At 42.7% G+C, this 25105-nt stretch overlaps 1 protein-coding gene across 1 annotated transcript in view; it reads right to left on the bottom strand.

Moving 5' to 3' along the window:
* Nucleotides 1-1835: 1835 nt before the first annotated feature.
* The window catches only part of DOCK5 (dedicator of cytokinesis 5), a gene marked incomplete at its 5' end in the record, with an annotated part of 211157 nt that continues 187887 nt past the window's right edge, over nt 1836-25105 (bottom strand). The window contains 11 exons of the mRNA XM_082656932.1: nt 1836-2849; nt 3393-3496; nt 4460-4598; nt 5278-5446; nt 13679-13845; nt 16025-16162; nt 16821-16904; nt 20797-20973; nt 22980-23066; nt 23726-23810; nt 24940-25021. Coding sequence (XP_082513058.1) covers nt 2745-2849; nt 3393-3496; nt 4460-4598; nt 5278-5446; nt 13679-13845; nt 16025-16162; nt 16821-16904; nt 20797-20973; nt 22980-23066; nt 23726-23810; nt 24940-25021 — 1337 coding nt within the window. The 3' untranslated portion in view covers nt 1836-2744. The remainder of the gene's footprint in view (nt 2850-3392; nt 3497-4459; nt 4599-5277; nt 5447-13678; nt 13846-16024; nt 16163-16820; nt 16905-20796; nt 20974-22979; nt 23067-23725; nt 23811-24939; nt 25022-25105) is intronic.

Below are 25105 nucleotides of genomic sequence, written 5' to 3'. Positions count from 1 at the left end.
AGACCAGTTGTTTCTTTTTTTATGCCCTGCCCCTCATCTCTCCTACATTTAAGGTAATCCTAAGGCATTTCTTTGCAGTTTTCCTCTTTGACTTCAGGACAGACATTCCTTAGGATCTTTTGTCAAATATAACTCTCTGACCTAATAGTTTCCCAAGGAGATGAACTGTCCAGTGTCCCCTGTGACCTACTATTCACAACATTACCTGGAATCCTTTGTACTCAGGCAGGAGAGATCTAGGATTTCCATGGATGTGGAAAGGGAATCCTATGGGAAAATGTTACGTTAAAAAAGGGAAGATATTTGGGCACCGGTGTATCCGATGTCCCCAGCCTCTGACCAAAGACCAGGCTCACAACTCATCCCTACAGCTCGGAAGGGACAGGCTTCAGGTTTGTTTCTTCTGTGACCTAGTTTACGTCCTTCTGTTTTAACGGCAGCCTGGAAAGCAGGGTGAAACCCACGAATCCCCTCCAGCCAGTCTGCCCAGCAACTTCTCAGAAGCTGCTCCAGGCACCATGTCAGCCCTGCAGACATTGTCCCTTCCTGCTCTTTTCTTACCACTTAAAATCTCCTCCAGGTCTTTTTTTTTTTTTTTTTTGGCCGAGCTGCACCGCATGTGGGATCTTAGTTCCCCGACCAGGGATCGAACCCACACCCCCTGCACTGGAAGCATGGAGTCTTAACCACTGGACTGACAGGGAAGTCCCCCGCTCCAGGTCTTATTAACACTTTGTCTCTAGTCATACATAATTATATAAGAGGCCACCTTTTGGAAAGGGACTGTTGTGTGCAGAACTAACTTGCACCCACCTTCCAAATTATCTTTGAAAAAAAAAAGGAACATCAATCATGCTCGTGGAGAGTTCCAGATCTTACCCAGGCCCGGCAGAGACAAGAAAGGCACATTTCGTGAGGACTTACTTCACGTATTTGGTCTCACTTGAACCCCAAGGCAGCTTGCATGGTAGGGATGGTCCCCACTTTGAAAGGTGAAGACATGAAAACTCAAGACAATTTCAAAGAATTTGGGGGAGTTTGCAAAGCTGAGAGAGCACATAGCTGGGTTGATTCAAACCCCAACAGGTTACTTCCAGAGCCTGGGTTTCTTCCCATTTCGTCACACTGAAGGTGCTCCTGCGTGGAGCGAAGGAAAGAACGCGGCACTTTTAAATACGCACACTCATGTCTTGAGTAACCCTGGACACATCTCAGAGGTTTTTACTTCCCTGACCCTGTGATGAATTCACATGGCTCTCCTAAAAGGGGTGAAACCGACACACGAAGACGCAGGCAAGCAAACCCAAATTCTCAGACGTGAAATCTCTCTCTCTTTCTTGTCTACCTTGAAGGAAAGGGGACCTGGCCAGGCTGTGGAAGAGCCCCCGGTGAGCATACCCACAGGTTGACCCAGGGCATCCGCAGTGAAAAAGCTTTCTATTTTGCCATAAACACCCAAACAGTATAGAAACATCTGGGACATTTCCACTGTTGTCCCAACTAGGGGTAGGGACTGAAGAATTTGTCAGGGCTGTCTTCTAGAGACGTTATCTGGGTATAACCTCAGTGCACAAGCTGGGTTCTTAGAAAGAACCTGTAGTAGGATTTTCTGTGTTTAGCCTCAATTTCCTTATCTACAAAATGAGGGGGGGAGGGTGTCTCTATGAGCTTTAAGGCCCTTCCAGCTCAAAAGGTCTATAACTTTGTGTGGCTGTTTGTGTATCTGGTGGTAATATTTGATCTTCTGAAGCACCCCACGCTTTCTCTTCTGAAAAGAGGATTGACACGAGTACCATGAACATGTCATCAAATTAATTCCACAATCAAGAGGAATAAATAATCAAAGCGAGATATTGCACTGTATTCTCCAAGGTAAAATCAGGTTGCAGACAGGGGTTGCCGAGCCATTCCAATGGGATGTGGAAGAGAAGCAGTTCAATCCGGACTTCTAAGTCCCTTATATCCAGTGATTTGAGCTCAGAGGAGGTAACAGGACAAGAAACTGTGTGCAAAAGACAGAGCCTCAGGAGTCCATGGTAGGAAGGAGTGACTGCCATGCAGTTAGGACCATTAGTCGGGAGTGTGAGGGAACTCCTGGCGCGGGGCCGGGGGAAGGAGGGAAGCTTTTCCATGTCACAGATGGGTGGGGGGACATAGGTGCTCAGGGCTCACGACCGAGTCCATGTTCTTTCTATAATGATAGCCATTCATACTTGAAAGCAGCCGATTTCCATTAAAAAGATGTTCTTTTCCACAGAGGAGACACAGGAGACCTCAGAAAGATAGATGATTCCAGCTACCAAAGTACTTGATGTTGGTCTCTTCCAATATGTTGTATGGAACAAGGTATGTCCACGTGAGAAAACTACGTCTTAAGCACAGCTTTTCAGAAGCAAAGCAAAAAATTCCTCCAAGGAATAGGTTACTGGAGTTTTCCCACTCCCACTGATGAAGTTATCCAGGCTTTCGTAGACCCCAGTGGCACTGTGCTAGAGGCTGAAATGTAATAATGGTGAGGGAGAAACACGGGGCACGGCCGATTCCGGGATTCCTCATGGACTGGAGGAGATATGGCGTGGCCTCGGGCATCGATCAAAGAAAAGCTTTCTAAAGAATGAAACCAGTTTTGAGCAGGTGAACCTCAACCCCAGATGAGGAGAGGCAGCCAGCAGGGGACCCATGAGGACACTGCCTCCGCGAGGCCAGCTCCCAGGCATCAGAGTTCCAGAGAGAGGACAAGATCCTTACTGGGATCCAGGTTCAGAAGAAAGGATGCCCGACTTCCGAGCTTTTGGAGGTGGAGGGGGCGGGGCTTTGGCTTCTCTTAGGACAGGCAGTGGGGCTGCAATCTGGTGGAGCAGACATACGAAAGGAGAAATGAGTCTTACCTTTCTTCCTAATTCTGCCTTCTACTCCACATTTCCAACATTCTGCGTTAGCTTCTCACTGATCTGAGTTTATCTACACAGCCTTTGCCAGGTGAAAAGGGAAATTAGACTGATTTAATCTCCCCCTTTCCCTTGCATTAATCAGATATACACTAACACTGCTATATCCCCAATACCTGGCGTATATATAGTAGGGACTCAATAAATTTGTGTTGAATGAATGAAGGAAACCCATCGGAGGCCCCTTCCAGAATGACTGTCACTCACTCAGAAGAAGTAAACTCCTCAGGTGTGAACGAGAACTCACTTCTTAGGTCTCCTTGCGTATTGTTCCTTCCCATTGAAAATTCCCCTCTCTTTATGGTTTCAGGAATGAACCAAGAATCGATTAAAGGGACAAATTGATGGGAAAACCTGCCTACTAAAAATCTTGGGAAATCCAATGCCGCATTCCCATGAGCGGTAGGCTCTCTGTGGCCCCAACGTCCGCCATCAACCCCCTACCTCTGTGGAGTTCCTCTGGCTGCTCTCGTAGGGCTTGCTTTTGGGTGGAGGGGGAGGTGGGACTGTAGCCATCATCAGCCCGTCTGTCTGCAAAGATGGAGAGCCTGGAAATGACATAAAGTAGAGGAAGGCAGAGAGAAAAATTCACCAAGGGATCTCATGACACTTCTGCTGGCCACGGTAACACCTAAACCCACCTGGTCAAGCCAATCGCTACGGTCACATTCTACAGTTTCTGCGGACAGAATGAAGAAGACCTCTTACGCCTTGGGATAGATATAGCACCTTTCATTTATCTGAAAGCTTCACCAGAAGTTCTTAAGCAAAAATCTCACTTTTGTTGTTGAAGGTTTTTACTCTTAAGCTGGAGATGAGACCCTTTTCTAGAACTTAGGGTATCACTTTGTTCTCTGATGTATCCCAAGTCCTTAGAAAAAGCATCTATCACATACTAGGTAGTCAATAAATATTGGTTACATTGAACTGTCATAGTTTTATCATTTAAAGGGTGCAATATCCACTTCCTCCAGGAAAACCTGTCTGATTATCTCTGACACTCGGCTGACTACTATCTCCCATTTGATGCGAAGATCTACCCCTCCATCATCCCTTTGTACTAAGCGGTCCTTGTAATTCTTCTCAGGCTTTGTGTATTGCTGAGTCCCCAAGCCTGACTGTAAGTAGTCTATTGAATGGGTCTATTTCTTGTCCTTATTTTGGACCCTTCTCCATATAAAGTACACAGCTATCTGCCCAACAGTTTCCAAAGTTACTCCCTTCCTGTCTAGTTCTAGTCCGGATCTACCTCATTTATACCATCACAGTTGGAAAAGGGGCAGTGAAACCCTGTGGCCCCCTGGGTAGAAAACTTTAATGAGTCTTAGCAACCTAAGGATTCCTTGCCAAACCCTAATCCAATTGAATTACACCCACTACCACTGAATTGAACCTACCTGACGATCATCTCATACACCTTGTGGCTATCTCGGTTAAAAATGGCCCAGATGCATCAACATACACCATCCTCTAGTAAAATGAATAGAAGTGGTGTCTACAGGAAGACTTACTCAGGGTCCTGGTCGCTTTAGGAGTGAGCGGGGGTGGGCTCAGGGGTGTTGACTGAGGCGGGGAAGAGCCATGAAACGGTGTCAGCCGATTGTCCGACAGCTGGAGACTCTTTGGCCTTTGTGCTTTTCTGGCTGGGCTCTAGCAGCGGGGGTGGGGAGAAACACAGCAAAACATTCTCATGGTGAGGCACGCTGGGCTCATCCATGCTCAGAACAACCTTATCAGCAGAGCCGAAACCGTTAAAGGGCAAAAATTCCAGGAGCCCTTTCTAAACTTACCGCACCGGCACGCTGGGGGGACCAGGGCAGACACACTAACGGGATCACCGGACCATAGACTATTTTCTGGCCGGCCACAGACTTGATTTTAATCACAGTTGGACTGTGCCATTTAGGTCGGAGATGAGCCACCCTGATTCTCAGGGAGAGCAGGTCCTGCCACACTTAACAACTTGATGTGGCTTATGGGAGAATCAAGTACTTTTTATTTTTTTAAGCTAAAAGAAGGGAAGCGACAATGTTTGGATGGAGTCATGGACCACAGTGGCGAGAACCACAACTCCAGCCATTAATCCACGGGTTTATACTGTGCGTTAAATCTTGCGCCATTATTGACTTAGAGGCTCTGATCTCTGTACGTGTTTTTCTTAGCACCATCTGAGATCTGACCCTACCCCAGGCTGCTGCGTCCTGAGAAACCATGCTAGGCTTCGGTCTGGTGACTCGCAGCTGTGAAGTAAATGGTGAAAAGCCTGGCTCCAGGGAAAGCAATGGCAAACTGGCAGATCTATGGTGTTTGTTTGTTTGTTTGTTTTTACCATCAGATCAGGTTCTGATGCTTTCTCTGCGATGACCTGGGATTTGCTCAGACTCCAGTCTTTTCTCTTGAACTTGCTCATCCAGTTCTCACTGTCCTCTTTGAGGGACAGATCTTCCACTCTGGCCCCTGACGAGGCCCTGCGCTCCAAAAGGGGCTCCAGGATGGACCTAGCAGGGGTGGGGGAGGGAAGGATTGGGAGTTTGGGATTAGTAGAGGCAAACTAGTAAATATAGGCTAGATAAACAACAAGGTCCTACTGTAGAGCACAGGGAACTATATTCAATATCCTGGGATAAACCATAATGGAAAAGAATATGAAAAAGAATATATATATGTATAACTGAGTCACTTTGCTATACCGCAGATATTAACACAACATTGTAAATCAACTATACTTCAATAAATTTTTTTAAAAAAGGATTGACCTATCAGCCACGAACAAGGACAGAGTCAGAAAACACTGATCACCTGACAGTCAAAGCCGATATATGTACAACTGAGTCACTTTGCTGTAGACCTGAAACTGACACAACGTTGTAAGTCAAGTATACCCCAGTAAAAATTAAAACAAACCAACAAACAAAAAACTGACTCCAAAAAGACCAGGGGATATGACTCTCCAGCCGAACCTTGACCTGTGGCATTGTTCTCAGGTTGTAATCTGAATTTCCAACTGCCAATTGAATATCTCAAGGTCTACGTGTACAGAAATGAGGCCGCCCAAGTGTGGAAAGAAAATACTAGTGAATATTTATCTTATCTCAGGAAGACAAGGTCTTATTAAACTTAGAGGTAAAGACAGAGTTCACACAGTAAAAGATGAATAGGCAGCTTTATGTAGTGGATAATAGCACATTCTCTGGAGCCCTACAGCCTGGGTTCAAATCCTACCTACACTGACTTGCTGGGTGACCTCGGGCAGATAACCTTTTCATACCTCAGTTTTCTTATACGTGAAATGGGGATAATAATAGTACCTACCTCACAGGGTGATTACAGAACGCTTACAACAGTGCCTAGCATATAGGAGTACTCCTCAAATGTTTTTTTAATTACAGTCATAGATTTTTAAGCACCATAGTGAAAATGGATTCATTCAAGAACCATAATTAGATGTTAATACATAGAGGAGAAGAGTTTGATGAGAAACAGGAGAGTCTCAAAATATCTCCCCATAAATTGCTCATTAATTACAAAGGGAAAAATAGTAAGTACTATTTTAAAAACAGAAAAGAAAATGGACCAAATCTTAACCACAGGATCAATTAAATCACTAATAAGGGACAAATGGGTAATGTGCTTCCAGATATGACACCTGAAAAGGACATATCACACAGAAATGTATCACCTGAATCTTAAGCACGAGGAAACATCAGACAAACCCAAACGAAAAAAAATTCTATAACTGGCCCATAATCTTCAAAAATGTCATTATGAAAGACAAGGAAAGGCTAAGGAAATGATTTCAAATTAAAGAATAGAGAGACATGGCTAAATACAATATGTGATCCTGATTGGATCCTGTACCACAAACTGCTATAAGACATTACTGGGACAACTGACAAAACTGGAATATGGGTTGTAGCTTTAAGTATTGGGTCAATGTCACATTTCCTGAATGTACAGGCTGTACTGAATGTAGTATGTGGTTACAGTAAGACAATCTGCTTGCTCCATAGCCATGGTGTATGCAGCCCACTCTCAGATGGTAGACTGGGGGTTGGGGGGAGAGACAGAGAGGAATGACGTGGCAAAATGTAAAAACAAGGGGGGAGGGGTTAAAAGCCTACCTTTGTGATGTAGAGATTGCTTATAGCTTCTAAATGGGTATTTAATAAGTTCTGGTTTAATTAAAAATTGGTAGATTTTACTCCATAAAAATGAAAAGTTTGGAGGGATAGGTCGGCAGAGCACAGAGGATTTTTAGGGCAGTGGAATTATTCTATATGATACTACAATCGTGAATATATTTATCAAAACTCACAATGTACAACACCACGAGTGAACCCTAAGTAAACTATGGACTTTGGGTGATTGTGATGTGTCAATGTAGGTTCATCAAGTGTAACAAATGTATCACTTTGGTGCTGGATGCTTATGGTAGGGGAGGCTGGGCGTGTCCAGAGCAGAGGTACATGGGAACTCTCTGTACTTTCTGGTCATTCTTGCTGTGAACCTAAAACTGCTCTAAAAAATAAAGTCTACTTTTTTTTTTTTTTTTAAGAAAAAGCTTTGATATGAAATAAGACAACAGAAAAACAGCTATCAGCTTTTTTTTTTTTTTTTTTTGCGTTACGCGGGCCTCTCACTGTTGCGGCCTCTCCCGTTGTGGACCACAGGCTCCGGACGCGCAGGCTCAGCGGCCATGGCTCACGGGCCCAGCTGCTCCGTGGCATGTGGGATCTTCCCGGACCGGGGCACGAACCCGTATCCCCTGCATCGGCAGGCGGACTCTCAACCACTGCGCCACCAGGGAAGCCCGCTATCAGCTTTTAGTATTTAAAAATTAAAAGCTTCTGTTCAGCAGAAAGCATCATTCGTAAACTAAAACTATTTGCTGTACATATTTTAGATGGCAAATATCATTAACGTATAAGAAACTTTTACAAATCAAAAAGAAAAAAATATGAGTAGCTCAATTTTTACAAACTGTCGAAGCAGATAAACACGTATTTCACGAAGAAAGAAATCCAAATAATTTTTAAAAAACTTAGTATCACTAATTATTAAATATGTAAATATTAAAATGAGATCACTGGAGAGGGCAGACTCTTTTTACATTTTATTATGGAAAATTTCGAACATTAAAAAGTGGAGAGAATATAATAAACTTTTTTTTTTTTTGGCCGCGCTGTGTGCCATGCGGGATTTTAGTTCCCCGACCAGGGATCGAACCTGTGCCCCTTGCAGTGGAAGCACAGAGTCCTTACCACTGGACTGCCAGGGAAGTCCCCGAGAGAATATAATAAATCTTATGTGTACATTACTCAGCATCAACAGTGATCAACTCATGGCCAATCTTATTTCTCATATACACCCCGTCATAATCCTCACCCCGCACTGGGTTATTTGGAAGTGATTCCTAGATATCACATCTCGTCTATAAATATTTCGGTGCATATCTCTACAAGGCAAGGATTCATCTTCATAACAAAACTACACTCCCATCATCTTCCTAAGGAAGTACATAATTCTCTAATTTCATCAAACATCCAATCAGTGTTCAAATTTCCCGTCTCATAATTTTTTTGGCAAGTGATTTGTTTGAATCGGGATCTAAACAAGATTCACTCATTGTATTTGGCTGATATACTTCTTAAGTCATTTTAAGCTTTTTAATACTTTAGGTCTCACTTTCTACAAAATATTTTGCCCTCTTCCGTGAAGATACAGGATGAGAAAGTAGCAGGAAAGTCTGGTTAAAGAACCACTGGAGTCACAATGGAAGATGCTTCTAGACTACAATTCTTCTTCTTTCTTATTTCAAATTATTCTCTCCTTTTCTGAATATTCTGTTATTATTATTATTTTTTAAAGATTACATTCCCGAATTTGCAATTTTTTGGTATTTTCCAATTATTAGTATGTTTAAGGAGAAGCCACTCACTATTATTTGTCTTAAATCTGTACTAATTAAAAAAAATCATAGAATGAAATTCCAAAACAGACGCTTTTATTCTTAAAACCAACCAAGCCAAATCAAACAAAAAGAATCTCTTCAAACAGTCGTTGGTCAGGGAGGGAAAAAAACCCAAACAACAATCCAGTATTCTACTGGGTCTACTAGTACTTTGCCTGTGAGATTGAGAATGAAGGGAAGCGTCTGTGGATTAGATCTACAGGCAAAGATCTAGGCCCTAATGTGAGTTTCAGTAGGGCCTAATTATGAACCAAACTCAACAGTAAAATAATGATAGTGTAGTCCCACAGTGCCTGTGTTATTTTTTTCTTACACTGACTATTTCAATGATTTTCCGGAAATACCGAAGAGTAATTTTTTTAAAAAAAAAAGATTTTGGTTTGAGGCCCCTACTTTGCTGGAGCTCTGAGCATGTACTGAGTTGACCTGCTATGCAAGCCCTTCCAGCTTCCCTTAACACGATGCGCTGTGTTTCATAAAGTTATTCTCTTTCTGGCCCACAGCCTCCCATGTGCCAAACAGGATGGATACACCCAACCAAGAAAGAAGTGAGCGTTTGCGGACTGCACACCCAATAATCACCATGAAAGTTCTAATGAATACTGTGACATAACACAGCTAACAGGAGAATTGAAGTCACTGGGTGTGAATCAGTTCGAGATGCTTTAAAGAAACATCCTGAATAAATGTTAGAAAATGGTATCAATGTTGTCACCTTACTGGGCAAATGTGGGCAAGAGCAATAACCCACTTTGCCCCAGGTCATGATATAAACAGAACCCCAGTCACCTGCTCTCTATTTACTGCCCTAATGGATCAGCAATTACAGTGTCTCTGATTTTCAACAGCTGCCTGAAAACTTTTTTTTTTGAATGAGACAGAGTTTAAGAAAAGAGAACAGAACAGAACTTCTATGCTTGCCACAAAGTTGGTAGTATCTCTTTACGGCATGAAAAAAAACATAGATGGGAAAAAATAAACAAATGAATCAGGTATTATTTAATATTTTCAAATTCAAAAGATTAAAAATAGTCCAAATACCTAATACGGGTGACTATATTATGAAAAATTATATAGTCACTCATACATTGTTTATGGCATTGCACACTGGCATTTGTGATATCAAGAATTGTAAAAAATATTACTCCCTGAATAAGTAATATATGCTTTGGGAAAATAAAGCCTACACTCCGTCTTAACCTAAAGGCTGAGAAGTGATCTGAGACCATATCCTAAATAATCGTAAAGCTATATGGACACACGTTTGTTACAATTCTTAATAGTATAAATGTATTTTATATTGATACAACCTAATTTTCTTTCTTTCTTTTTAATTTTGGCCGTACTGAGGGGCTTGCAGGATCTCAGTTCCTCGACCAGGGATTGAACCTGGGCCACAGCAGTGAAAGCGCCGAATCCTAACCACTAGGCCACCAGGGAACTCCCTAAATGTCTTTATATTAAATTTATAATGAACTTCTATGATTATCTGTTTAGAAACAGTGACAAAGCTTAAACATCCTGTAGTAGGGAGAAGAATTAATTATGGCACATTCATATGATGTAACGGTAGAGAGCCATCAGAAGTGATAATTAAAAACTAATAATAAAATTAGACAGCAATATGGAAAATGCTTATAACAAAAAGACAAAGAGGAAAAGCAAATTACCAAACTACATCTGTGCTATAATTGCAGCTGTGTAAAGATATCTATGTCAATGGTAAAGGATAGATAAATCATTTAGAAAATAATAAATATTTGAGGGCTTCCGTGGTGGCACAGTGGTTAAGAATCTGCCCGCCAATGCACAGGACATGGGTTCAAGCTCTGGTCTGGGAAGATCCCACATGCCACAGAGCAGCTAAGCCCATGCACCACAACTGCTGAGCCTGTGCTCTAGAGCCCATGAGCCACAACTACTGAGCCGGCATGCCACAACTACTGAAGCTCGCGTGCCTAGAGCCCATGCTCCGTAACAAGAGAAGCCACTGCAATGAGAAGCCCTCACACCTCAACAAAGTGTAGCCCCCGCTCGCTGCAACTAGAGAAAGCCTGCATGCAGCAGTGAAGACCCAATGCAGCCAATAAATAAATACATAAATACATAAATAAATAAAGTATTTGATTTCCAGGTAGAAGGCCATTTGGACAGGTTACTTTTGTGATATGTTTATTATAATATGGAATTACAAAATTATAAATAAGTGTTAAGTCAACGGACTTAACTTATATTCAACATTAAAACACACAGTGATGCTAAATACTCATCATGTATATAAAATTAAGCAATAGGTCACAAAATGGTACATGTCATGCTTTTCCACTTGAACACAATTATGAATTCACTCCTTTAAAATATTTTAAATTTGAACATATGGAAAGGCACTCCATGTTTCTGGCAAGAAGGCTCAACATCAAAAAGCTCTAAATTCAATCCATAAATTTAACATATCCCAATAAAAACAATAGGATTCCAGACAAGTTAATATGAAAATGAGCTATGTAAAACTAGCCAGACAAATTCTGAAAAAAAATTACTAGAAATTTTAAAACCTTTAAAATCTATAGTAATTAAAACTGCATTAGAACAAGTGCCATGAACCACACAGGTAGATCTAAGAAATGGGGGAAAAGTCTACAGACTAAAGAACATTGGAATTTGATTTTTTTATAAGGCTGACATTTCAAATCAGTAGAGAAAAGATGGTTTGCTCACTAAACGTTATAGGGAGAACTGGGTAGCCAAGTAGGGAAAAAAAATTGGCTCTATACCTTACACTTTATACTAAAATAAATTGCAAAGAATCACAGATTTTATTATATAGTGAAAACCTAAAATTAGGCTTTTTGTAGTCTTAAAGTGAGGAAGGCCTTTATGATATAAAATCCAGAAGCCATAAAATCAAATATTAACTTATTTGACTGCATAAAAAATCAGCATAACTAGATAAAAAATTAGAAGCAAAGTCAGAAAACAAAGGAAAAATTGGAACTATTTCAACTCATATCACAAAGGGTCAATACCCAACAGAAAAATGTACACAAAATATCTGACCAGGGCTTCCCTGGTGGCGCAGTGGTTGAGAGTCCGCCTGCCGATGCAGGGGACACGGGTTCGTGCCCCGGTCCGGGAAGATCCCACATGCTGCGGAGCGGCTGGGCCCATGAGCCATGGCCGCTGAGCCTGCGCGTCCGGAGCCTGTGCTCCGCAACGGGAGAGGCCACAACAGCGAGAGGCCCGCGTACCGCAAAAGAAAAAAAAAAAAAATCTGACCACAGTTCACAGAAAATAAAATACATACAAGCTACTAAACAAATGAAAAGATGCTCAACCTCAAACAAGAGGGATGAAAGAAAACCAATATGCAACCAAACAAAAGCCCTAGGCCAAGAAAATATTTTCCACCTATCAGATTGGTAAAAATTAAAAGGCCTGATAATACACAATTTGGTGGCAAGATGTGGGTGAACAGGCACCCTTGTGTGTTGCTGATGGGACTGTAAATGGGTATAATCTCTATGAAAGTCAGTTTAGGAATAATTTTGAAAACTGCAGCTATATATGTTTGACAGAGCAATTTCACTTTTGGACTTTTTCTCATATTGATATACTTGAATATTAACGAAATAATATATTTTTAAGGTTACTCATTGCTATCACTACTGTGATAGTAAAAGGCTGAAATCAACCAAATGTCCATCAATAGACAATGATGGAGTGTATCACGGGTAGGGAAATCATGAGATGTCTGCAACTCAAAAGAAAGACGAGGCTCTCGCAGTTTTGAAATGGAATGATTTGCAAGATGTAGTCAGTGAAAAAAGCAAGGCAGGACTTCCCTGGTGGCGCAGTGGTTAAAAATCCGCCTGCCAATGCAGGGGACACGGGTTCGAGCCCTGGTCAGGAAAGATCCCACATGCCGTGGAGCAACTAAGCCTGTGCACCACAACTACTGAGCCTGCGCTCTAGAACACGTGAGCCACAATTACTGAGCCCACGTGCCACAACTATTGAAGCCCACACGCCCAGAGCCCGTGCTCTGCAACAAGAGAAGCCACTGCAACGAGAAGCCCGTGCGCTGCAATGAAGAGTAGCTCCCGCTCACCAACGCAGCCAAAAATAAATAAATAAACTAATTTTTTAAAAAGCAAGCCAAAGAGTATTATATGCTGCCGTTTATAAATAAAAAAACGTGTGACGAAGGATATATATTTAGGAACTGCTTCTGTACAGATAAAGAGCTGCTGGAGAGGCACCACGGACATGAACCTGAACGCTAACATCGCTGGCCTCTGGAGAGTGGTACTGATGAGCTGGGAGTCGGGGACTGACAGGAGGCCTCTCATGATATGTCCTTTTGTACCTTTGAAATTTCATATGTGATTACATTGCCTACTCATAAAATAAACTTAAAAATTATTTTTAAAAATTGAAACAAAAAAGTCAAGCAATAACTACAAATTATTCTGAAACAAACAAAATAGGATACGATTGGCTGGGTCATAGGGTGTGATAGCATTATGCATGATTTATTTTTTCCATTTTTCATAACTGTTGCTACTATCACATAAATAATGATATTCTTCATAATGAAGATGATGAGAAAGACCCCAAAACTAATAACCCAGGTACTGTGAATGATTTCCCTTACGAAGATGATGCACCCACACTGACCAAGTCTCACTTTGGGGACCAAAGGCAAACATTAGGAAGGAGTTACCTCAGCCCTCCCGGCATTTAAAGATGGAAGCCTTACCCATCAGATCCTGGTCTGGAAGGAGCATTATCAGATGAGTTAGAAGAGCTGGAGATCACAGAGGATGTCACCGAGGTGATGGACAATCTCCGCAGTGTGGACGACATGATGTAGGGGAGCACCATAGACCCTGTGCGGCTTTGCTTCCTCTCCGTCAAGTTGGGCGGCTAAAGGAGACATGACCCCTCATGGTTAGCTGGCCTGGAATTCAGCCCTTAGGAACTGGCGCAGCCCCTGGTGGGTTGTGGTGAGTGCCCACCTGTATGGGGATTGGCACCCCATTCTGATGGGTTGGTGCCTGTGTTGCGTCGGTTGTTAAATATTGCAAATACTTGTATTCTTTCTTTGTAGTTTGAAAGATTTTATTGACATATCATTTTGTTTATTATAATATGACATATGAGATATTTTGTAACTGCATATCACAACATCCTGACATTTAAGCGTGTAGGTTGTGAGTTCATTTTCTGTATATTAAGCAACTCTCCATTTTTTAAAAATTTGTTTAAGTGTAGTTAATTTACAATGCTGGTTTAGTTTCTGCTGTACAGCAAAGTGATTCAGTTAAATATATATATATTTTTTCCTTTTCATATTCTTTTCCATAATGGTTTATCACAGGATATTGAATATAGTCCCCTGTGCTCTACAGTAGGACCTTGTTTATCCATCCTATATACACTAGTTTACATCTGCTAATCCCAAACTCCCAATCCATCCGTATCCCCCAATCCATCCCTTCTCCACCCTCCCTGTCCATCCCTCCCCCACCTCTCTTACATTCTTAGTTATAAACACAACTTCGGTTAAGCCTACCTTGTTTCTAAAATTAGAGAAAAATTCACCCTAACTTTCTGCCAGCCTCTTGAGAGAGGGAAACCAAGATGTTCATTACTCATCAATAAAATAGCAAACCCCTCTGTCTGCTTCTCCCCCTTAGCTTCTAGCGGACATTTAGAAAACGGAATACTGGCCTAATAGAAAAGTTTTAGATTGAAACTGGACACCTGATGCTTATCCTGGTGAATCTTAGGAAATAAAGGAATACAGATATACTCTCATAAGAAATGTCTCCAGTAGGTCACCATATCAAATTCAAATGTTAATATTGGCCTGGGTCTAATAAAAACTAAACTTACTGAGTGAAAGCCAAGTGTTTGCCATCTAGGAACTTGTGTAAAAGACAAATGTTCCTAAAAGAAAACTCTTAACTGGCAACAGGTTAGGAGGTAAATTCGTGGGAAGGCATGACTGAACACTTGGGTGACTGGGAGAGATGATCAAAAAGATACTAGGGAGAACAATGTAGCAGAGATGGAGGTACGGGAATAGGGGGCAGGAATACATGAAACGAAATGCAGAGCCTTGATTTGGAGGAAAGAGGATTTTTGAAAATCTGGGGTTCAAGAATACAACATTTGAAGAGAGAAGGATGAACTCATGTTAAAAAGAGCGGCCAGGGCTTCCCTGGTGGTGCAGTGGTTTACAGTCCGCCTGCCAATGCAGGGGACACGGGTTCGTGCCCCGGTCCGGGAAGATCCCACATGCCGCGGAGCGGCTGGGCCCGTGAGCCATGGCCGCTGAGCCTGCGCGTCCGGAGCCTGTGCTCCGCAACAGGAGAGGCCACAACAGTGAGAGGCCCGCGTACCGCAAAAAAAAAAAAAAAAGAAAGAGCGGCTAAATGAAGCTGAAACCAAGCATACCATCAACTGTGGGAGAGAAAAGGCTGACCCATGTATCACTCCACCCAACTTCTTGGGAGGAAAAAAAGAAAACTGTGAGAAATGTCACAACTGTCCAAAAAAATCATGACATCAGCTACATGCATTGTCAAATGTAATTCACAATTCTCTGTCCCCTTCGAAGGTGTGATGAGTAGGAACATGTCACCAAAATAAAAAATAAAGATTAGGAAGAACTGTAGGAGTTGGGCTAGACAGGACAGGAATAACCAGTGTCTGGGATTAGGAAACCCCAATGTCTAGTAGTGTGGTTTTCACAGTGTGGTGCTTAGCCCCGCAGCACTACCTGGCGGCATGTTAGAAATGCAAATTCTTGGGCCCCATCCCAGACCAAGTGAATCAGAAACCCTACTGATGTGGCCCAGCAATCTATTTTCACGAGCCTTCCAGGTGGTTCTGACGGTCATTCAAGTTTAAGAGCTGCTATCCAGCACAACAACAGGTGAAGGTTATCAAGAGCAGACCGTGCCTTCTCCGAACTGCCCCAGGGTTTGCATGCCATTCCTAGGCTACTTTGACTCATTTGGCATCTGAAAAACGGATCAATATCATAAACGGTAGAAGAGACTAGAAAAAGCTCATAGGCTGTTGAGACAAAGCCTACCAGTGTTATAACCCCATAGAGCTTTTCCACTTTCTCCTTGAGTTCCCGGAAGCAAGAAGACAACCGGTCGTGCAGTGGCTTCAGCTGCTCCGTCAGTTTCTCCCCATGGATGCGGATCCCCTCTGTCAGCAGAGGCATCTGGGAAGGAGGGCATGAAAGGAATAGGATATTGTTTAGGAAGAGGGATAGTTCAGATTTGGATGCTGGGGAAAGATGGAAGGTGGGGATGGACAGGTAAACCAGTAGACACAGCACGTTTCGAACGACAATACTGCTTCTCAGTGGAAAGCTTGGGAACTGGATGCTCTTGGGTCAAAGATGCAGAGGGATCTGCACACTGGGGATACAAGTAACCAGGGGAAGGGCTGACAGGCGAGGCAAATCCACGTGAGCCTGGGGGCCTTTCTATGCAGGAGTAACTGATACGTTCCACCTTGGACTGAGCTGTATGGCTGCGTTTCCTCCCACTGTTCACAGAAGTAGTGAGAGAGAGAGAGGGAAACTGAGGCCAACATCTCTCATCTGGAAACACAAGCCAGCAAACCGATTTGGGGACTTTAATCTCCCCTCTAAGAAGACCCCTCTCAACACTGTGCAGTCTAATGAAATGTTCTTCCTATGTTGCTTCGCCAAATAAATAGATAGGTTGTGATTCCAAGGGTTAAAAAAAAAAAAAAAAAAAGTAACCCTAAACGTGTGCTTGGAGATGGATGCCCTAGCGACTATCTTGGTGTTGTGTGTGGTGGCTGCCCACAGAGCGTGGAGAGCTGTCCAGCCACACCTGCCCTGGACATACCTGCAACGCTATTAGTCGCTTTAGCAGCTCGATCTTCTCCTGGTCTTCAGGATGCTCCTGTAAGTACTTTTCTGTAAAAAAAGCCTGAAAGCAAAGCATTGGCAAGTATCGATTAGAACACATTCCTATCTGTGTATTTGACCCTAAGAGGAAGGGGAGGGAAGCCTAGAAGGGTGAAACACGTCTTCTGTTCTGGCTGATGAACCAGGAATGATTAAGTAAACATTCGTTCCTTTCCTGGGAAGCCCTTAAACCACCGGAGTGGACAATTCAAAAAGGAAAGAGTTATTCTATAGTCTTCCTGGAATCATGCAATTCCTAGCAAGAGGACATTCTCAACTGCTACACACACACATCAAATCAAATCCGCAGCAGCAGAGCAGAATGTCATTCATTAAATAACTTCCCCAAAGAGCTAAGAAAAGGCCAAATGGCAATATCAAAAGGTTATTCATTAGAGTAAGTGCCTAGATCTTATAAAGGAAAGAGCAAAAAATTAATAGGCTGAAGATGTGCTGAGAGTTTTCCTGCCCAGCATTTTATAGGCTGTACGACAATTCCTAAAGATTCATATTGGCACTTTCTTACTAATCACCTATCCAAAAGGCTATTTTGAGGACATCATGAGAAATGCTATAGATGTGAAAGTCTTTTGAAAATATTAAATGCAGGTTGCATTTATTATGCTAGGTCAAGACCATGTCACCCATAACATCAATAAACATTCGTGGAAAGGTCCTATAATAGGGACATAAAACTCAAACTATAAATACAGGTGTTCCATAGGAGACCATTTTAAAGACAGAATTCATTAGGAAAGAAAAACTAAAGTCTGTAGTGAACATTTGAGCTCCAACAGAGTTCAAAACGGGAGTTATCTATTTTCTCCCTGTACCATAACCATCATTTCTGAGAGTGCTTTTGAAGACTAGCCTTCAAAGCTCCCCTTCACTCTTTTGCTTCACTAGTAGGAAAACCACCACCCCATCACATGAAACCCAAGAGCTCCTGAAACTACAGGATACAGTTATAAAAGGGATCAGCCCATTTTGTGTGGAAAACAGAATATGTGCAAACGCTTTACTTTGTGGGAAGATGTTATGGGTTAAACTGTGTCCCCCCAACCCCCAAATTCATAGGTTGAAGTCCTAAGCCCTGGGACCTCAGAATGTGACCTTAGATGGACACAGACTTGTTGCAGAGGTAATTAGTTAAGATGAGGTCACATGAGAGTAGGATGGACCCCTAATCCAATCTGACCGGTGTCCTTGCAAAAAGGGGATATGAGGAGACAGACACATGTACACAGAGAGAACATCATGAGAAAAGCCAAGGAGAAGACAGTCATCTACAAGGCAAGGGATACCAAAGGTTGCCAGCAACCCACAGAAGCCAGGAGAGAAGCAGGGAGTAGACTCTTCCTCAGCGGCCTCAGAGGGAATCAACGCTGCTGACATCTTGATTTCAGACTACTGGACCCCAGAACTGTGAGACAATCAATTCCCATTGTTTTAAGTCACTCTGTCTGTGGTACTTTGTTATGGCAGCCCTAGAAAACGAGTGCAACAGAGAATATAAATATATGGAATCCACGCATCACACAAAGGAAACAGGACAGCACATTTCCAGAGCAGCCCATGCTGGCAGATTCATATTTACAGGGGCTGTCAATATAAATGAAAACATAGGATTTGCTTAAATCTTCAGCCACCTTTACCTTTCAAAATACACGCGGTTTAAATTTGAAAGTTAAAAAAATTTTTTGACCTCTGATAAAATGCACTGAAATTCCCAAAGCATCAGATGAGTCAGGGAACATCAGAGCAGAGTCCCCTGAAATTAGTTTTTCTAGCAGAGTCCTGCCTCAGAACAGAAAGGGCTGATGAATTACTGCACACACCTCCTGTGTTCCGATCACTCAGGCGCTGATTAAAGAGCGGCCTTAAAATAGGTCACCTGTATCAAGTAGGTAATGATGGATTCCCGACCCGATTGCAATAGTTCAAGGTGATCAATGAGTTTACCTTTTTCTTATGTTTAGAAATGTACAAAGTCATACATATTAATTAAAAGTAAAAACTAACAGTCTTTAAAAGTTGCTGAAATAAATTTGTTTATATATCCTTCCTTTTCTTCCCTTTTTTTAAAATTTTAATTAGAAGATAAAATTATATAATAGGGGCTTCCCTGGTGGCGCAGTGGTTGAGAGGCCGCCTGCTGATGCAGGGGACGCGGGTTCGTGCCTGGGTCCGGGAAGATCCCACGTGCCGCGGAGCGGTTGGGCCCGTGAGCCATGGCCGCTGAGCCTGCGCGTCCGGAGCCTGTGCTCCGCAACGGGAGAGGCCACAGCAGTGAGAGGCCCGCGTACCACAAAAAAAAATAATAATAATAATTAAATATATATATATATATATATATATATATATATATATATAATAGTCACAGATACTGGCGTATATAAATCAGAGTTCAGGAGCATTCTGAAAAAAAAATGAATACTTGGAAAGACACATCAAAATTAGTACCAGATAGCTTATAGGGAAAAATACACACTGAAATCATTACAGCATTAAAAAAGTATTGTATTCTGGCCCTAGTATTAAATTCCATTATAACACTAGAAATTATTACTGAAACCTAACATCGGCAAACCAGAGTTCCTCTGGTGCTTTCCCAGCTGCTGAGACTAAGAAGACTAAAAAAAAGGTTGAGAGGTTGAAGAGACGACAGAAGAAAGACGATCACTGTAGCACTGGTAAGCCCCACTCATCAACAACACTCAAACTGGGACATCCCTGGTTTGAGCACTGGTTGAGACTCCGTGATTCCAAGGCAGGGGGCGCGGGTTCCACCCCTGGTTGGGGAACTAAGATCCCTCATGCCAAAAAAAAATAAAAAAGAACACTCAAATCACACATTCTGTTCCAAGTAGACAGGAAGAAAACCGACCCTGATCAAGCCACCACTACATGGCAGGGGTCATATGATGTTCCTCATATACAGGAGGTCTCCCTTAAGCCCCACGTCACTCCTGTCAGTTATGTATTTTCCTTACTTTTTTCAAATATGAAAACTGGAGCTCAGAGAGATTAAGTATCCCCCCCAAGAGCACACAGTGGCCAATGGGAAGCCAGAACTGGGTCATAAGAGTGACTGATTCTGAAGCCCCTGCTCTTCCCAGGACATTGTGTACAAATGGGAATAAGAGAATCAGCCCAGTTAACCTTTCTCATCTTTCCCATCCATCTCCTTTTCTTCCCACTCACTCTCCATGTTTCTCAACAGGGGTGTAACCTGTTTATTTATACTCAAGGGGAGGACCCCCAAATTATTTAGCCACTGAAAACATACCTAGCAATTAAAAATCCTGCTTCTATTGATTATATGTAACCAAATTCTACTGAATGCATTACCTCCACTTTAAGTGATGCTACCTCCAGACCCTATGCAATGAGTCCCATGGGATGAGCATTCCATTCATGTTTTTCCAGAGTAACAGATACGACACTTAGCTGAATTAATTTAATTGCAGAGCCAGGGCCAGCGTTTGTCCATACAACCAATGGCACACCATGTCAGGGTTCCCAATAGAGCGTGGCTCTGTTTCCCACAGATGCTGCTTCCCTTCCAGGGCATCCTCAGGTCTGGGGTCCACTTGTGTGCCTTCTACCTTCCAGGGGAGAGAGGGAGTGGGAAGGGAATTCACAGCTGGTGAACCAACCAGAGGTCTATCAGATGGATCTTTCGGTGACTCTACCAGACAGTGGCCTAACCCTGGCTGGGTGGCTGATGGTGTCTAGCAGGTATGAGGTCAGGGAGAAGCCTGTCATTAATTTCATTTGCCCATTCACAAAGTGGGGAGAATGAAAATCTCTCAGAGAAGTTGTAGGAAACGAATTCACCAGCTGCCACTGGAGAAAGCAGGAGAGACACGCCACACCTGGTGGCCCCGTGGGGTTCCCGGGACGCAGCCCACCTTCTCATAGTTGGAGTAGCCCCCCATGACAGCCGGGTCCACGATGCCACTGAGCAGCATGGAGAGGGGATGCACGGAGAGGGACCGGTCCCAGGCGTGCTGCTGGACACAGTTGCTGATCTTCTCATTGGTGAGTTCCATGGTTTCAATGGCATTCTCCAGAGGACTGATTTCTTCCTGTGACAGAGGAGAGATGCTGAGTTCCACAGCCAAGACTGGAAAAAGCCTAGGTCTTCCCCGCCCAAGGCATACAATTCCCACCAAGCTATGGAGGAGCGATGTTTTCCTTGTCAAAGTCACTTTTTTTTTTCTTTTTGGCTGCACCGAGCGGCACGCGGGATCTTAGTTCCCCGACCAGGGATAGAACCTGTGCCCCCTGCAGTGGAAGCGCAGAGTCCTAACCACTGGACCGCCAGGCAAGTCCCGGGGTCATGTTTATTAATAAGGATAGCACATTTACTTGAAATGGTGTTGGTAAGCTGCTAAATAAGCAATTTAAAATCTCAGAAAGTCCAAGGATGATTTAAAAACTGGAGCTATGGTAATGATTATTTCTTGGAGCAAAGTGTCTATGGAAATTTTGAGAAGATAAAATTGGAGCTGTAATGATGTTTTTTTCTTGGGCAAATCTTTCTTACAGATTTTTGAGAAGATCAATGACAACAGAGGAGCAATATATCTGACCGAAGACACCTCTGCACACCAAAAACGTTCACTGGGAAGAGGTTTGATGCTCCTTCCGTAAGAAAAGGTAAGTGATCTCGGAAGTCACACGTTCAGACCATATATTAAGTCTGCTTAGTATGCGTTCTACGGTTTATGGAAGTCAGAAATAATAGGATGCATTAGAATATTCAAGCTGGACTTTGGATGCGAATGAAATGAGATGCAATGCAGATTCAGAGCGCTCCTCCTGTGGAAATGTCTTCCAAACCAGATTCAAGAAAAATTGTGTCCTTCTTCATTTTACCCTGATCAACCAGCATGATCTCCTACTCCAGAATGGATTCCAAAAGACTCTGTCCAAAACCATGTTCATACTTAAGAATAATAATTTATCACTAGTGGTATGGAACACATCAAACTTCAGATTTGTTCAAGACGTATTTCTTGATTACTTATTTCAGGCAAGTACTCTGCTATGCACCATTGTTACAAAAGCGATTAAGATATAATTCATGGCTGGAAGGAGCATACGGTTTTCACAGGGTCAGGGTGGGGAGGTTTCAAGATATGTAAGCATGGTAGGTAACTCTTTAGAAATAAGTCAAGGTTGTGACAGCGCAGAGAGAAAGGGCATCTAACCCAGCTTGGGAGTTTCAGAGATGGCTTCCTGGAGAAGCTGGTACCTAAACTACATCTCAATGGGAGTTAGGTTGAGAAGTGGTCAGAGGGCATGCTGGGCAGAGAAAATGTCAGAGAGGGTTGACATAGCATGGAATGAGCAATTTATTTCCAGTAGATTCCATAGAAGATGAAGTGGAAGGGCTTAGTCACACAGACCCTGTACGCATGTGCTAGGAGCATGGGCTTTCTAGTCTAGGCATTGGGGAGCCACAGCAAGGTTTTAAGCATGAGAATGATACAGCCAGGTTTTCACTATGGAATTCACACTCTGAGGCAGAGAGGAAAATGGACCTAAGAAGCCAATGCAGGGAGGCCAATCAGAAGGCTTTTTCAATGGCATCAACCAGAGATGAATGAGGGATTAGAAACAGGGTACCTCAGCAGGAGGGCTGGGGGAAGAAAACTAAAACAGATTTAATAACTATTAAAGAGGTAAAACAAACAGCTTTGGGGAGTGATGAAGATGGAAGAGTCTAGGATGAATGGTGATGTGACTAGCTGAAAATAAGAGGAAGTGTTCTTGGAGGGAAGAATGTGATTGATAGGAAACTCAAAGGAGGAATTCCAAAAATGTTTTTGGGCACAGGCAGGATCCTTGAGGAGACAACACCCATTGGGTCATAAAAGAGCCATTCACTGGGAGTAATCTTTAGGGTTGGTGTTGTAACATCAGTTTGACAAAGGAGTTCTATTCTACAAGCATGTCTTTTATTTCTCTTTTGGAAAATAAAGTGGGCCAGAGGAGCTAGTGAGAACTGGAGGGGGAACTTAACAAAGGCTCTCATTCTGTTTGGAGACAGAAAGAGTTTTCTGAGTTCCACTTTCAGATGACTTACTGTTGAAATCTGTTTGACTTCAAACCACTTGAGAATCCCAGGGAAGGTATAGGCAGTCGTATACGTGGTCCTTTCAATCCACATGGTCTGGTGGAAGGAAGGAAAGTAGGAAATGGTGGTCAGTTCTCAGGCAAAACAGCAAAACTCCCAGGTTTATGATACTCTCTTTTTTAAATTTTTTTAAATAAATAAAAATTAAAATTATTTCATATCAGAGCATACTTGATTTAGTTTCAGGTGTACAGCAAAGTGATTCAGTTATACATATACATGTATCTATTCTTTTCCAAATTCTTTTCCCATTTAGGTTATTACAGAATATTGAGCAGAGTTCCCTGTGCTCTACAGTAGGTCCTTGTTGGTTATCTAGAGATTTTATTTTCAATGCCTCCTTAGTGAATGGGCCATACTTTCTCCCAAACTTTAGGGATTCTAAGTGTTTAAAGCAGAAAGGAATTATCTACTGGGGCTCCGTCACCCTTTTTGATGGGAAATTTGAGGTGCAGAGAGGTGTGACATGCTCAAATCAAGGTCATGGGTGGCAGGCCCAGGCGTGGAGCCCAGTTCCTGGATCACTAGTCTAGAGTTTTCCACTGAGACAACAGTCTGCTGACTAGGTAATAAGCACACGGAAACTCTATCTCCAGGGCTGCCATCATTTCTGCTGTAGATGCTGGTTGAATGGAAGGCCTCCATTTTTGATGTCCATTTCATCTTGTTTCAGAGGATGAACGTGGTGGACTCACAGCAAACTCATTGTCGGGATCCTTTTCTCCTTTCCGGAACGGCCGAGAATATCTGAACTGCTGTACTTCATTGGCTCTGTAGTAGCTGGGAAAGACACAGCCATATGCTTTCATTTCTTTCTTACAATAAGCACTGCTCCAACAAAACCTGAGACACATCTTACATGGACTGAGTCTTATCCACTAAACTACCTCAAAACTGACATAGTCTCCACGATGAAGGCTGGAGATGATGCAGAATTTGATTTTTTTAAAACTTTTTTGGCCATGCCACGTGGCATGCAGGATCTTAGTTCCCCAACCAGGGATTGAACCCGTGCCCCCCTGCAGTGGGAACATGAAGTCTTAACCACTGGACTGGCAGGGAAGTCCCCGGAATTTGATTTTATTGCACATCTTAGTTTTATTATTGATGAATCTATCTCACAGCTCACAATTTTGAAAGGCATATGGATTTATGTCCGTGTTTGTGATCTCATTTGCATAGTTTTCTAACAGTTCTATCAATCCTAGTAGCATTTTAGCTTCTCAGGAGAAGGAGTTCAATCATAGGGGAACTCACTGACTGAAGGCCAGGTGAGGTCAGTCGCTACTGGCCAGTGAATCCTTCTGAGTGGAAAAAAGAACTAGGGGATCTGAAACCTAAGAGTAAAATTCTCAATTTCCTTCCCTCTGCTTAAAAAAAAAGAAATCTCCAAATCCCTTGAGTTACCAAGCTCTCATCTTATACTGGAAATGGAAGGGACAGTTGTTATGGTCTGAATATTTGTCCCCCAAATGCCTATACTGAATTCCTAATGCCCAATGTGATGGTGTTAGGAAGTGGGCTTTTTGGGTGGTGATTAGCTCATGATGGTGGAGCCCTCATGAACGTGGTTAGTGCCCTTATTAAAAAAGAGGCCCCACAGAACTCCCTCACCCCTCCCACCATGTGAGGACACAGTGAGAAGATGATCACCTACGAACCAGGAAGAAGGCCCTCACCAGACACTGAATCCGCCAGTGCCTTGATCTTGGACTTCTCAGCCTCCAAAAATGTGAGAAATAAATTTCTGTTGTTTATGAGCCACCCAGTCTGTGATCTTCTGTTACGGCAGACCCAATGGACGAAGACAACAGGAGGTCTTCCAAACTCTAATGAATTTTGATAGACTTCTATATAAAGAAGTGTGTGAGACACATGGTTTAAAAAACAAACCAAAAAACCCACTTACTTTAAGATCTGCTCTGGAACTGGTTTATCTTTGTAGCTGGGCGGCAGGCTCATCACTGGCTTTACGGTGAAACACTGCATGTCTGAGGAGCTCGTTAAGGAAGGAAAAGGGCTGGGCCACTAAGCTGTCACGGCAAAAAGGACCACCTGTTCCTCCTGCTTTACCG

Source organism: Grampus griseus (genome assembly GCF_964374135.1).
Source record: "Grampus griseus genome assembly, chromosome: 6".
In the NCBI taxonomy this organism is placed as follows: Eukaryota; Metazoa; Chordata; class Mammalia; order Artiodactyla; family Delphinidae; genus Grampus; species Grampus griseus.
The sequence above is the reverse complement of the archived record's forward strand: the minus strand, read 5'-3'. Positions and strand labels throughout refer to the sequence as shown.